At 46.4% G+C, this 13,965-nt stretch overlaps 1 protein-coding gene across 1 annotated transcript; it reads left to right on the forward strand.

The window, feature by feature from the left end:
• Positions 1-1,042: 1,042 nt before the first annotated feature.
• Positions 1,043-8,116, forward strand: LOC138299456 (coenzyme Q-binding protein COQ10 homolog B, mitochondrial-like). Its single transcript, XM_069237713.1, has 5 exons — positions 1,043-1,303; positions 4,008-4,166; positions 4,816-5,008; positions 6,557-6,652; positions 7,499-8,116. Exons 1-5 carry the CDS (start codon positions 1,194-1,196, stop codon positions 7,661-7,663), a joined length of 723 nt encoding a protein of 240 aa, XP_069093814.1. The 5' UTR covers positions 1,043-1,193; the 3' UTR covers positions 7,664-8,116.
• The last annotated feature ends 5,849 nt before the right edge of the window (positions 8,117-13,965 follow it).

The following is a 13,965-nucleotide window of genomic DNA, read 5'->3' on the forward strand; positions in this document are numbered from 1 at the left end:
TGAGAACACTTCACCATGTGCAGCTCTATCTCTACAAAGTCCACCTTCACATTGTGTGCTCTGCTTAATGTGGCTTGACAAATGCTAACACTGTCTGATCTGAAAATGTCTCTGTTTCCCAGATCATACCCTTAATGATATGTATTATTCTTCCTGAATGCTCAATTGTGTTGATGCCAATTCGACTAAACGTGTTTCACTGTTTTGGGCAGCCAGCGGTATTGATTTATCTTTATAATTTTAAGTTGTGCACAGTGTTCATGACATTAGCCTTGTGGTTATTAAATAAAGCTTTGGAACTGTCATTGATTGGAGTTTTCCTTCTGTGGCCACATTGGACATGGTCTCTAAATGGTTGAGGTGATGCTGAAATAATTGTGTATGCTTAGCAACACTTCTTACTGGGTCAAAAGGTTTGTCAACCTCAGTGAAGCAATTGATTCCTGCGAAGGATGAAAAACCACGTTAACACTGTCCTTCTTGGTTGTACCATCCTGCCAGAGGACAAGAGTGATTAATAAAATAGAAAAATTCTACCTATTATATACTGCCAGGTACTGTAATAGAACTAGCGTGCGCCGCCAAAAAAAAATGTTCGGAAATTACATTAAAATACAATAAACTTCCAATTAATTAATATGAGGTAATAGTTTACATTAAAACATAGTTCATTGTTTCGAATTAATAAAACAGGGAAATGTGTCAAAGTATACGTTTTAAACTGGGCACAACAGTGATAATCATCATTTATGAAAAGTTGAAGTTATTATCAGATGAAAGATAAGTATTTCTTAGCTATTAAAGCCTGCAAGGGGGGGGGGGGGGGGGCTCCCTCCTGTCTACACTTCGTGCGACCTCAATCAGCAAAGTGTCACTAATTAGGAGGCATCAGTTTTCCAAAATGGCGACCGCGCTGACGAACTGACGCGTAAAGCATTTGCAGTCCTAATTCCATACTGGAACCTGACACCTGACGAGCCCCTAGGAGTTTCCCATGACACGCCCCTCCTTCAGTGACGCGGGGCCAAAGAAATGTCAGGTCAGGAGGCTCGCCCCCATTGTGACGTCACGCCGCCCGGCCGCATCCCTTGTAAGGCGCCAGCGCGGGCCGGCCGGCACACTACAGCTGGAGCTGTGAGCGCGGCGCGTGGACATTGTTCCTCTCCGCACTTCTAGGCACTTGAATTATCCAAATGGCCGGCAGCGCAAGCACCAGGAAAGCAGCATCGGCCCTATTCCGGGCCTTAGTAGAGGCTGACAGCACGGGATTCCGGAGAGCGGCTAGCCAAGGGCATGGCGTACGGTAAGAGTTGAGTAGATACAGAGGTAGAGATTTGGATGGGGGAGGGAAGCGCTTTACTACCTTTCCGTAGTAGGACAGATTGATTTATGTATGTTACATTTCCTTTACCTTCTCTTTATCGGAAATCTTCCCTGGCTTAGTTTTGTAGTATCGTGGGTTACGTATTAATAGCTTATTTCGGGTTATATGAACGTATATATTTAAGGCCTCGTGAGTGATGGTGATTAGTTAGGGGTGGTTACAGGCGGGGCAGAGGTGACCGTCTGTCATGCTGCTGGTGTCTAATTTTTTGTGAGTCTTAGTTTATTGGTGGGGTGAAACCATTCACGGGAATGGTGCTACATGTGTGAGGTGACCTTAGGTTTGTGGGGGTAAAGTGACTAGATTTTAGGGCGGGATAGAGTGACAGCATTGTGGGACGAGTGAGAACAAGTGACTGCTTTGTGGGGGATGATGGCAGTTGGGATGGGATGACACTCAGTTATGTTGTGTAGTGACAGTACACGTGTTAGGTGGGTCTTTTGTGTTGGGTGAATGTGATGACCGTGTTATTTCGCGAGGAGTTTACCCGTATAGATTGTAATGACGGTCACTGGTTGATGGGTCCTGGATTCAGCCTCCTGCATCTTTTGAAAGAGACCCAGTGGAGGGGCGCGTGGTCTGTTTCTCAGTGGGGGGTTAATGACCCTCTGTGTGGGCTTTGGCGCTTGTCAGGTGAATATCGCTCTCTTTCTCGGTGGAAGTTGGTGGGCGCATGTGACCTAGCCCTTTTGGGGCAGGTTGTGGTATGATCGTTCTTTTTCCTGCTGGTCTCGGTAGACAGACCGCGCTTGGTCTCACACAGCTTAAGGAGTGCTATCTATCAGTGTATTGAATCATTCACAGATTCTGTCACTTGTGCAGACAGGGTGCGTCTGCTGCCCCACTAAAGTGAGGCCCGTTTACGCCATTTGATTGCTGCCCCCTCAGGAGGGCCTCTCTCCTTGCCTCTGTAGGAAATTCCACAGATTCCCCTGAATTTCCTAGGAAGGGGCAGAGAGGCCCCCCTCCTCCCGGCGCCTCTGGAGTCTGTAGAGAAGGGGCAGCTGCTGCTTCCCTCTTCGGGACCACCCACCAGCTGCATGAGGCGCCTCTGTCTGGGTGTACACTTTACTTTCGGACCACCCCCTTCACATGCTGTCTCAGCGGGGTGCACTCCACCCTAAGTGAATACGGAACTTCCCCGTTCGTAAACGCGGGGGTTGGCTTGCCCCAGTTTCGGAATTGGGCGCGTCTCGTATCTCCCCTGGTTACTGGTGGTTGCACTGCGCGGCACTTTAATCCATAATTTTGGTTGGCCTCGGTTATATCAATATCTTGTTTTCTCGCTGGGCGTAATCGCCCAATGGTCTGGTCCTGTCCTTGTAAGATTGAATTCAAGTTTTTTTTTTTTTTAACCATTTAGTGCCGCCACCCACTAAACATGCGAGTTTCCGTTCGCTACAGAACGCACTACCTTACTTAAATAATTCAATGCGAGTTCATCCTGTGTCCTGCAGCCCCTCTCCCCCGCCCCCACTCCCACCCCTTTCCAAACTAGGGCCTACGTTGAGGTTCTCCCGGGTCAGTCAGCTACCAATGTTAGAACTGCACGGGGCTCTAACAGATAACACAGGACGTTAAGGAGGCTGGATGTCCCCTTTGGGAGCGGTTATCTTGCCACAGGGGGTCATCGGTTTGTTGGCAGTCACGGGGCTTGGATCCGGTATGTGATGAGGAGGTCAGGCTCCTCTCGTGCATTCGTATGTACCCACGCTGCCTCGGCAAGTAAAGAACATTCTTAGTGTTGTTTTTTCCGAGAAAAGTTTGCCATCTGACATCTCAGTTCCTTGGACACAGTGGCGTGAATCATGAGGGTGAGGGGAGGGAGCGGGGTTTCGGCAGGCCAGGTGTCCGTACAGCCTGGATTTTTTTTACACTTGCTCTGGTGATGACGCCACTAGTCTTCCTCCTACCTAATTTGATGATTTGTGACAACGGCATGCTGTGTGCACATCCGCGCTACACCAGGAAGTTGTGAATTCTGAAATCCCCTTGTAGAGACAGCACGCGTTAATCCCCAAGGCAGCGGAGTACTGTGACTACAGTGAAAGTGGGTGGTCGGTGGTTGTAGTGTCACGACCAGGACGCAATCGTTTTTTGCTTACTGCTTCTGAGTCAGTCAGTGTCGGTCTCAGCCTCCTCTAGTGCAAACGAAAGTGGCAGCTCCTGCATACCAAGGTTTTACCGCGCAAACTGAGGCGGCCACCGACGTCTACTTGAGACCGAGTAAGGTACCAGGTAATGGTCACTAGCATGAGCGGTAGGCCTCTCGCAGGATACCCCCCCCCCCCCCCCTCCCGTGGTCCCGCCTCTACCCCAGTCTATGGATGTGTGCATCCTTGTTGGGCCCAGGATCTTGGTTTCGCTGCATATCCCGGGTCTGTTCACCTGCCTCGGCTCCTATCTGTGGTCCCTTGTGCTCGGAATGTGACGCCACAGTGCAAACCCGACATACACTACTAGACAGCAGTTAGGTTTTATAGGTTACCCTTTTAAAGTATAATTTTCCTCATCAGTCTTGATGTTTCTTACTGTTGTATTGCTATTCATTGTAATACATTTAAGCACACACAATGTTTATATATAGTTCAGGTTCTAAATGTTCTTTTTATGTTTATTGCAGACACTTGAGCTCCTGTGGGATTCTGGCATCGCAAAGTCGCAGGCCACCCGTGCTCTCTTCGAATCTCACTTCCAAGCCGCATGCCAGGTCCTTCATCAACCTGGCGGCGCCTCTCCTCGGAAGCAAACGAATGGAGTATGCCGAGGCAAGGGTTCTTGAGTAAGTTTTTGTTTGTATTGTTTAATGTTTGCAAGACCCCAGTACAGTCCATGACAGACGGATCCTCCTTTTGCAACAGGGCTTGTGCGTAAATGCGACCCCAAAACAGTAAGGGGTTAACTTGTCCAGTCCCAAAGTTAGAGCGTCTCTTTTTAGGTCTGGGATTTAATAGCATAGCAGTCACATTAACAATACATTTAGCCTCTTGCAGCCATTGGCTTGCCACTTAATTCACTGGCTTAGTCCATTTAAACATTCATTTCTTAATACTATTGGTATTTGGGGTTTGTTGCCATCGGGGATCTTCCATTAATCTGCATGGAGCTCTGTTTGCTACTCTAGCCCTCTTGTCAGCACCTGTGGGCTTATTATCGCTCATTAGGTGTGTGAACACATAAAACCCAGACCTTTTGGCTTTGCCAATGCTGAGAGCTCTGAGCCTGCACACGTGCCCCAGCATCGAAGGGCTTAACTCCTTATTCAGAGATGAGGATGTATGTTATGCATATGTCCGTAATGCGTCATGTATTGAGGTCTGCCTGGCAGTCATTGATAGGTTTATTCCACAAGACCTGTAATGTGCTCATACTCTGCACTCATCCTGTGCAGCCATCTGAGTCTATAATTCTTTTTACTCTTCCTAATCCAGGCATTCGATTGAACAAATGTACGAAGTGGTGGCCAACGTGGCAAACTACAAGCTCTTCGTCCCTTGGTGCAACAAGTCCAAGGTGCTCTCATGCTGCAAAGGGATCACCAGGGCTGAGCTGGAAGTTGGGTTCCCTCCAATCACCGAGCGCTACACATCTGAGATTTCCGTGATACCTCAGCATCAGATCCGGGTAAGGGTTCAGCTCTCACTGTTTCTTTGCAACTGGCATTTACCCCCTTCGAGGTGGACCTCCCTCTTGTGCCCAGATCTCATTAGCACTGGGAACTGGTGCTGATGTTTTGTTTGACGCTTTATGCCACGCGTGACCAACGTAGGTCCATGGAGGTCAGATCCAGATTAGGTTGTCAGAACAACGTCAGAAGTAATTTAAATGTGTCCAGTGTGTATATCCAGAAAATCTGGCATGGCTTTGGCTCTCCTGTACCTATCAAGGACACCTGTCCTAGAGTCATTTCGGGCAGCATGTGAGCTTCAGCTTTCGTTTTAAGTCTCACCCTGCCAAGGATCATGTCTGTACCTTCCCTCTCCTTCGTGCTTAGGTTTCCACAGGCCAAGGTGGGTCATGCCCGGGGTGTTCGGCTGCATTCAGGGAACCAATCGTACCGATAATGTGGGTTTAGACATTGTGAAACTATGTGCCTCATACAAAAACTATTTATTCTTGAGGAAGATGTGGAGGGGTATGTGAACTTTAATATAATTGAGGAAAGCCTACCCTCTCAAAATCAAATAAACAGTAGGAGACTAAGGGCCAGATGTAGCAAACGTTTAGCGAGTCGCAAGCAGCAAAATTTGCTGTTTGCGACTCGCTAAACGCGTATCCCAATGCATTTTGCGAGTCGTTACCGACTCGCAAAATGCATTTCAGACTCGCAAATAGGAAGGGGTGTTCCCTTCCTATTTATGCGGTCGCAAATGGCATCGCAGTTACCATCCACTTCAAGTGGATGGTAACCCAATCGCAAATTGGAAGGGGTCCCCATGGGACCCCTTCCAGTTTGACTGGACCCCAAAATATTTTTTCAGGGCAGGGAGTGGTACAAGGGACCACTCCCTGAAAAAAAACCGAAACAAAAGGTTTCGTTTTTTTTTAAGTGCAGCTCGTTTTCCTGTTAGGGAAAACAGGCTACACTTAAAAAAAAAAAAACTGCTTTATTGAAAAGCAGTCGCAAACATGGAGGTCTGCTGAGGTCAGCAGGCCTCCATGTTAGCCAGTGCCTAGACTCGCTATGGGGCCACAATTTGCGACCCACCTCATGAATATTCATGAGGTGGGTCATTGCGACCCCATTGCGAGTCGCAGTCGGTGTCTGAGACACCGTACTGCATAGCAAATTGCGACTTGCAATTTGCGAGTCGCACGGACTCGCAAATTGCAAGTCGCAATTTGCTACTTTGCTACATCTGGCCCTAAAAGGGATAAGTGTGTGTTTTTTTTTTTTTTTTTTTTTTTTTTTTTTTTTAAACTCTTGCCCTCGGGCAAAGCACTGGCTTATATTGCTTCTTTCCACTTAGCGAGTTCGTTACCTAACTTGCTATGGGAGGGTTTGTGTGTAGTGGATTTGCAGGAATTCAAGTGCTATTGACTTGTACACCGCGAAGTACCAGCTTGTTTGCAGTGGGTGATCTGAAAATATTACCATAAATGTTTAATCATGTGACTATTCTCTACACCTGCACTTGGAATATTAATGGGGTATTCTTCCCCTTTCTACAGGCTGTATGCAACGATGGCAAACTCTTCAGTCACATGGAGACAGTTTGGAGGTTCCGCCCTGGGCCACAGCCAGATACCTGCATATTGGACTTCTATGTAAGTGCGCTGTGCGACAGTGGTCTTAGTAGCGTGATTTATGATGAACACGGTTTTATGGACAGACTTCAGATTTTTGGCACTAAATCTTTTAGTCGGGGCTACTTTGTCACGTGCTGAACTGTGAAAATAAAGGACTAGTCAGGGTGGATATGAAACAAACAAGTTGGCATCTCCCTGTCACCCCCATGGTTGCCATCTTACTGGGGTAGAGTAGAAAGCTGTTGCCTTCTCATTGGAGCTTTTCATTTTCCTTTGAGATGGTGCAACGTGGGTCCACCTTATGACCACTTAAAGGGATCCACTGCAGTGTAAACCTTGGTCACGTTGCTAGTTGAGTAACTCCTTTATTCTTAGAGATTAGACGGAAGTGAGTGTGGCTTAATTCGGCATAAAGAAGTTGTACACTTGAAGATTTTAGCTAGTAGTTTGTAAATGGTACTTTATGCAGATGTTGTGTATATATCTTTATTTCATTAAATATATTCTCACTTTGGTGAGCTAAACTTTGGAACTATTTGGGTTTTTGGTAAATAAAACTACCAATAAAGCAGAGTGTAGGATAATCTAGAGTTCTATAGGGAACCCCAGTTTATAATAGATGGGATGTAAAGTTTACGTGAGAGACAGAGAACAGTAACCTATCCCTGTGCAGACATCTCTCAAGCACTTCAGCCGGAGGCGGTCCCTTAAAGTGTATCTGAGTGGGTGGTTCACCCACAGGCAAAGTTGTGACGTTAGAGTTCTGAACTTCACACAGCTTCTCCAGTTCTTGAATTCTGCTCATCACTTATTGATCTAATCTGAGGGGCTTTTCTGACCTGTTCTCTTATCTCCGGTCTTCAGGTTTCTTTTGAATTCAAGTCCTTGCTGCATTCTCAGTTGGCCACGGTCTTCTTCGACGAAGTGGTGAAGAAAATGGTGGGAGCCTTCGAGAGGCAGGCGGCGAAAACCTATGGAACCAGCGTGGCTGCACTCCCCAAAAAGATGCGGGCAGCTGAGTGCAGCTGACACGCCACGACCCTCGCACAGATAAAGACTGTTTAAGCCTAAACCAAAGAAGGTGCACCCACCGTCTTGATTCAGCTGAAGACTTTGCCTTCGTGACAGTCGTACTCCTTAGAACTGCATTGTCCAGATTTTTGGCTGGACGTTCATTCCCATGTCGGACTTCAAAATCCATTTTATTTATATTATTTAACAATTGTGCCTCGGGAGGAGTAAATTATTTTTTTTAATCTTGTGTTTATTTAAATGTTCTCGTTTTTCGAGGAGACCCACTTATTTATCAATTCACAATTCACCAAAAATCTTGTCTTGAGAGTGACCAAGCATTTGTCTAAAGTATCTTTGTGGTTTGTCTTTGAACAACTGTTTCACCGTCAATTTTGCACAAATTCTATTTTAATGTTAAAAGAAGTTTCTATTTATTTAGTTGGAAAATAAAAATCCCATAGAATCGGTGATGTGTTGGTTTTTTTTTAAATGATGGCGGTTTTGCAGTAAGCACAACAGACACCTGTTGTGATATGGGGAGACATACAAATCATGCTCCTGTTGGCCTTACTCATCACAGTTGGAGCCATGTTTCATTGAGTCGGTGCTCTGTCGTGTTCTGCACTGGTCGAATCCACATTGCGTTAATCAAGCAGAGAACATTTTGTGCCAAATTATGGTCCATCTTTCAATTCAAGGACTGGCATGATCATGTAAAGGTGCAGGGAATAATTGCTTTCTTGCAGGTGGGCGAAATGTCCCTAGATAAAGGGAAGAAACATGAAAGAGGCTTCAGGAAACAAAGAGCAACCAAGTAGTAGGCTTTGCCATAGCGTTTTATCAAATGGTGCAAACTTTAACCCTTGTCAGCGACTTCATGTGCTTGCGGTAAGAAAGGGTACTGGCCCAAGAAGTGAGTGAGAATTGTTTCTAGGGACAGTCCTTGCTGAAAGTTTGCCAATTGGGTCATTCTAAGGAGGAGCTAGACTTCTTTGAATGACACTAAATCCATCCCAAACGTTTTTGCCTGCCAGTTAACCCATTACTTGGAATGGGTAAAAAAAAAAAATGATTTTGCAAAACTTTAGTGTTTAACATCGATCCAGGAGGCCTAGCTTAATTGGATTTAAATGTAATTTACATGGATGTCCTGAGAAATCGGACGTTAAATGTTGATCTGCGTTCGGCACCTGCTTTAGTGCCTGACTGCTCCATGCAGATGTTGTAGGTCTGCAGAGGATGATTGGAAACATGGCAGTATCACAGATTGCCAAAGTACTTGTGATCATCGCGAACGTACATGTCTGCCCTGCAGCCTGCAAGGGTCTCTTTAAGCAAACATGTAATGTCTGATCTAAAATCTTTTCTAGCCTTGAGGTGCAGCTCCGGGTTTGCTTTTTACCAAGAATAGTCCTTGCACCGAGTGCACCATATAAATTGCCTCAAGTTGGTTATAACCGATTTTAGACTGCACCTGGCAACCAAAAGGTTACTAAAGGGTGGAACCTTTTGGAGAAGTGCCAGGTTTGGAAATGAAGCTGACAGCCTAATGTATGCTGAGCACTTCCTGTTGGCAGAGATCTGTCTCAGCCTTGCTGAAGCACTACAGTTTGACCTTGGGAGCCCTAACTCATGACTGTACTCTGCAATGTGATACTTAATGCCACGTCTAGATTTAGAGGTGCCAAGTCTTGTTGGCAGCCCTAAAACAGAGCAGTCAATGGATTGCAGTTCAAATGTTTGCCCCAGGGCGGATCTTTCACAGGCTGGGTGGATCACATGGTTGCAAGGATGAGTTGCATAACTAAAGGTCATGCCATTTGAACTGCAGGGAAGCAGCACATCTTCACATTCTCCATAATGAGCGGATTAAAACAAAAATATCTTGCACAAAAATGTGTGGTCTAGTTCCCAAAGCTATTGTATTAGTTTATACTGCAACTGGATAAAAGCCGTAACTGATGCAGGTGTAAAGTTCTCACAAATGACCCAGTCCTAAAGTTGTGTATTACTCAGCCCTGAATTTCCATGAGTAAGCTTTGATTGACCTACAATTTGCCCAGGTGTTGCAATTTCAAGTGGCCTGAAATGAGAGTGGGTGTTCCAAGGTGTGACGAGCAGGTACATTCATTACAAAACGCGTGAACTGCGATAAATTTACAACTTTCAGAGTATTAACACGAATGAAATATACTATCAAGAATCGCCATGTTGGAAGTGGTGCGCACATTAGATAAATATATAGATTTTGCAGAACACAAGATAAAAATTGTCAGGTCCAGGACCATGTATAATTTAGGGAAATTTAGAAAAACAAAGGCCATGATTTATAGTTTGGTGGAGGGGATTACTCAGACTCGAACGTGAGGGGTATGCCGTCCGCCGTATTACGATCCCCATTGTAAATAATGGGATAGTAATATGGCGGAGTCATTCCCTCACCCGAACTCTTACTCGGGGCCACAGTCTTGTAGTTTCTTCACTGGAGGAGGGACGAGTAAAATGTTGGCGGAAGTTGGGGCCAGAGGGGAGATGGTAAACTGTTGGCCTTTGAGCTAAAAAAATACCATACTACAATGAAGTCGCTGTTCGGTTGATACCCAGGCTGGGAAACCAGACGCTGGCCTGTTCCCAGGCTTCACTTTCCTTATCGAGGAAGTTTGCTTCTTCCGGGTTTTCAGAAAAGCTATAACAAAGCCCATCAAGTAGGGCCCAAGTACAGACTTCGAGAGTGATAGAAGCATGAAATGTAGCATCCTTTAAAAGGATTACTACATGCACTAGAATCCTAGGGGCTTTAGAGTCCTCATGCCCGAGTGAACAATTTTGTGTGTGCATACCAAAACAAGCCTAAAAGAGGTCTCACCTATATAAGAGCTATTGACTTTGCCAATGTGTTTTAGCTATGTTGTACGTCAGCGTCACTACAGGTTCTTGGCATAGTGGGTTGTAGAGTGGAGTGATGTAGAGGGGCATAGAATGCAGTAGTGTAGAAACAGTGGAGTGGCAAAGAGTATCAGAGTGAAGTGTGCATAGTGTGGTAGTGCACTGCCATTGCAGACAACACATTTTCAATTGGAATCAGCTTTAAGGGGCATATTTAAAGGACCCTAGCGCCACCTTAACGTAATTTATTCTGAAGTTAGTTTGGCCCAACAAGGCCAAAATCCCTGCACCGTATTTACAGGCATTGCGCCACTCTGTATCCCTTTGCGCTACATTATGCCTGCGCCAGGCATAATGTATGCAAAGTGGGCGTTCCCCCATTAGGGGAACAAGAAAAATGGCATAAGGAAATCTCAGATTTTTAAGGCACTTTTACAGCCTGCTGAGGAGCAGGTGTAAAATGAGCCTTGCATTCTTTAGAATGGGGCCCTATGTACTCTGCAGGAGTAGCGCCAATACTTTGGCGCTACTCCTGCAGAGTACAACAATAGTGTCATGAAAGATGACACTCTATTGCCCCCTACCCTGCGCCATGGTGTGCTGTAGTTTAAATACAGCGCACAGATAGTGGAGGTAGGGGGGTGCTAAGGGGTGCATGGAAAGTGGAGCTCCACTTTCCATAAATCCGCCCCTAAGTTTGCACATATATAAAGAAGTATTGAAAGCAATACAATGCACAAATAACTTGTGAAAATGGCATCGCCTAGTGTATTGATTTATTTTGCTCATATTCAAATGTTTCCAACCAACTTCAGAATTATAAAAGTGCTTCATTTATGCTTTCATAATTCTGCTATATTCTAAATAAATATGCAGTTAATTTCAAGACATTTATATGTTGTTGTAGGAGGCTGGCCAAGTGTGTGTGTGGTGGACCTTATACTGGATCCAGGCAACACTTGATAGTTTCAAAGTTGATAGTATGAAACTGGCTTATTAGATGGTGTTAGTGTCCAGATAGCCAGGGCTCTCCAGTGGTAGCTGTGGTGTGCAGCCAAGACTTATCCAGGAGGAGTGGCAGGCACTTGTAATACCACATTAGTCTCACAGTAACTTATCGCACATCATCAAAGGAACCACACAGTGTTGCAAAAATAAAAGTGCTTTATTACAGGAACACCAAACTAGGTTACTATATGCAAACCCCCTTCTGGAGGCAAGTACACACAAAATATACACAGCTAAGTATTAGGAAATAGCATAAAGTAGCAAGGGCCCCAGGGGTGGGGGAACTAAATACTAAAAAAGTGGAATGCGAGAACTGGTCCCCCATCAGAAAATATGCAGTGGTTAGTATCTAGAGGTAAGTATCTAGAAGACCCCCAGCGACAAGGAGAGGTAAGTCACTTGGTTGTCCCATAGGCTAACATGGGGACTCGTAAATGGAATATTGCAAAAGCAGGACCAGGCTGGTGGAACCTAATGGTGGATTCTGGATGACGAGGACTTGCAAAAGAAGGGGACAGAGTCAGTCCACACTGGAGTGTCCATATGGGGTAGGAGGCAATGCCCACCCTTCTGTGGGTGAAGATCAGGATCAACAGTGATGGGTGAAGTCCAGCTACGGAGCTGCAGAGGAGTCACTGAAGTCACCTAGGAGGTGTCCCTAGCTGGTTGCCGGACTACAGACATGTCTGGCAGGAAGACTACCCACAAGCAAATGCAACTATAGGTGTTGGAGATTTGCAGAGCTGAATAGGACCAGCAAGGTCCTGGGGACTCGACCCTTGGAGGTGAGTCTGGGCTGACCCTGAGAAGACACAATAGCCGGCAGAAGCAGTTGGAGCCCGCACAAACAACCCACTGGCAGCAGGCACAGTAAGTCGAAGTGAGGCTTGAGCAGCACACCTGAAGAGGAGTCTCATGTCACTGGAGCAGCAGTGAGGAGACTGTCCTTGCAGAGTTGGAGCGCTGGGGGGTGGGGCTATATGGACCCTGAAGATCCCTCTGAGCAGGAGTAGACAAGCTTTGGTTGCTGCAACAGTCGCGGTGCACAGGGGTTCTGTCTTGGAGGATGAGGCAAGGAATCACTGTTTCCCAAGTTGGATAGAAGGCAGAGAGGACCCCTCAGAATCACCACCCGTGTTGGAGAATCTTCTCAAGTCCAGAGGACAGCAGATCCCACCAGCCAGACATTGTTGCCTTAGGTGCCTGCTGATGCAGGGGAGTGATTCCTTCACTCAAAGGGAGATTCCTTCTTGCTTCTTTGGTGCAGCTGAAGTCTTGCTGACCCCAGAGGATGTACAGCCATAGAAATGTTGCAAGTTGCGGATAGGAGCCATGGAAACAATGTTGCAAGAAGAGGTTGTCTCTGTGTTGCAGTCTTGTTCAGTTCCTGTGGAGTCCAGCAGCGATTCCGGTGGCCACGAGCAGAAGAGGTCTTTGCAGAGGAGTCCTGGTGGAATCTTGCATGACACATCTGGAGACCCACCCACAAGGAAGTCCCTAAATAGCCCAAAAAGGGGCTTGGTCAACGTCTGAAGTGACCATCTATCAAAGGGGGTCACTGACGTCATCTACCTAACCTGAGCAGTCAGCTGCTCCCAGGAGCCTCTGCACATCTTGTTTTCAAGATGGCAAATTCAAGTGGCCACCCGGAGAAGCTCTGGACACCACCCCTGGGGTTGTGATGGACAGGGGAGTGGTCACTCTCCTTTCCTTTATGCAGTTTAACGTCCGATCAGGGACTCAGGATCCCTGGACTGGTGCAAACTGGATTATGCAAGGAGGGCACCAAATGTGCCCTTCAAAGCAAACAGGTGGCGTGGGAGGCTACCCCTCCCCAGCCCTGTAACACCTATTTCCAAAGAAGAGGAGCTTGCACCCCTCTCCCACAGGAAATAAATTGTTCTGCCTTCCCCTGCTTGAGCTGGTCAAGCTGCCAGAGGGCAGAATCCTGTCTGAGGAGTGTTGAACCTGGCAGCTTTTTGGTGTGTGTCCCCTGTCTTTTTGCCTTCTGACCTCCTATTTGTATGGTTTACTGGACTCTGTTTTTGCTGGTTTATTGTCTCTGCACACTTTACCACTACTGATCAGTGCTAAACTGCAAGTGCTCCCTTGCTAAATTGTACTGTTGATTGGGTTATCCATAATTGGCATATTTGATTTACTGTAAGGTCCCTAGTAAAGTGCGCCAGTGGCCTGTAAATCAAATGCTACTATTGGGCCTACAGCACTGATTGTGCCACTCGCATAGTAGCCCTGTAAACATGGCTCAGACCTGCCACTGCAGTGTCTGTGGGTGCAGCTGTACACTGCCAATTCGACCTGGCAAGTGCGTCCACTTGCCAGGCCCAAACCTTCCCTTTTTGTACATGTAAGGCACCCCTAAGGTAGGCCCTAGGTAGCCCCATAGGCAGGGCGCAGTGTAT

This window comes from Pleurodeles waltl, chromosome 6, assembly GCF_031143425.1.
Source record: "Pleurodeles waltl isolate 20211129_DDA chromosome 6, aPleWal1.hap1.20221129, whole genome shotgun sequence".
NCBI lineage: Eukaryota > Metazoa > Chordata > Amphibia > Caudata > Salamandridae > Pleurodeles > Pleurodeles waltl.